This window comes from Morone saxatilis, unplaced genomic scaffold, assembly GCF_004916995.1.
Source record: "Morone saxatilis isolate NCDOM2014 unplaced genomic scaffold, NCSU_SB_2.0 Contig3, whole genome shotgun sequence".
In the NCBI taxonomy this organism is placed as follows: domain Eukaryota; kingdom Metazoa; phylum Chordata; class Actinopteri; family Moronidae; genus Morone; species Morone saxatilis.
The window spans coordinates 8,479,122-8,479,790 of NW_023339873.1; the positions used below are offsets into that span (position 1 = coordinate 8,479,122).

At 41.7% G+C, this 669-nt stretch overlaps 1 protein-coding gene across 2 annotated transcripts in view; it reads left to right on the forward strand.

Annotated features, from left to right (window-relative positions):
- Positions 1–669, forward strand: part of uggt1 (UDP-glucose glycoprotein glucosyltransferase 1) — a 30,493-nt gene that overhangs the window by 14,751 nt on the left and 15,073 nt on the right. For both annotated transcript variants that reach the window (XM_035674395.1, XM_035674396.1), the window contains exon 18: positions 478–642. In XM_035674395.1, the coding sequence (XP_035530288.1) occupies positions 478–642 (165 nt within the window). The remainder of the gene's footprint in view (positions 1–477; positions 643–669) is intronic.

Here is a 669-nt window from a genome sequence, read left to right on the forward strand (position 1 = left end):
TTTTTTTTTTTATACATTTCTAAAATATCAAAGTCTTGACTGAACGCACTATATAGTTAGATTTTAAGTGTAGTTAGTCAGCGCCAAAGATCATCTGTAAGCTTATTCCATGTATGTGTAATGTAGTAAAAGGCAGCTTCCCTGTGTTTTGAACTGGCCCAATGAACTGCAGACATTATTCTAATTAAGAGCGCTTGAAGGTTCATCTGGTGAAAACATATCAGAGATGTTATTTGGTTCTAGCACAGTAAGTGATTTGTATTCTAAAACCAGTATTTCTGTGAGTCTGTTTGAACTCTGCATAAATAACAAATCAGATTTTTTTGGGGTAGACCTGGTTACAATAGTGAAACCTGCTCAAGATAAAAGCACGGATTGGATTCTGCTTGGACCTCCTACTCTACTTTAGCTATGTTTCTGAGATGGTAAAAGCCTGATGCAAGTTAAAGTAACATCTCTTCATCTCTCCTCTTTCAGGATGGGCGGGCATACTATGAGCAGACGGGGGTGGGCCCTCTGCCTGTGGTCATGTACAACGGCATACCTTACCAACGTGAGCAGCTGGATCCGGACGAACTGGAGACGGTCACCATGCAAAAGATCCTGGAGACCACCACCTTCTTCCAGAGAGCTGTCTACCTGGTCAGTTAGACCACACACACACACACA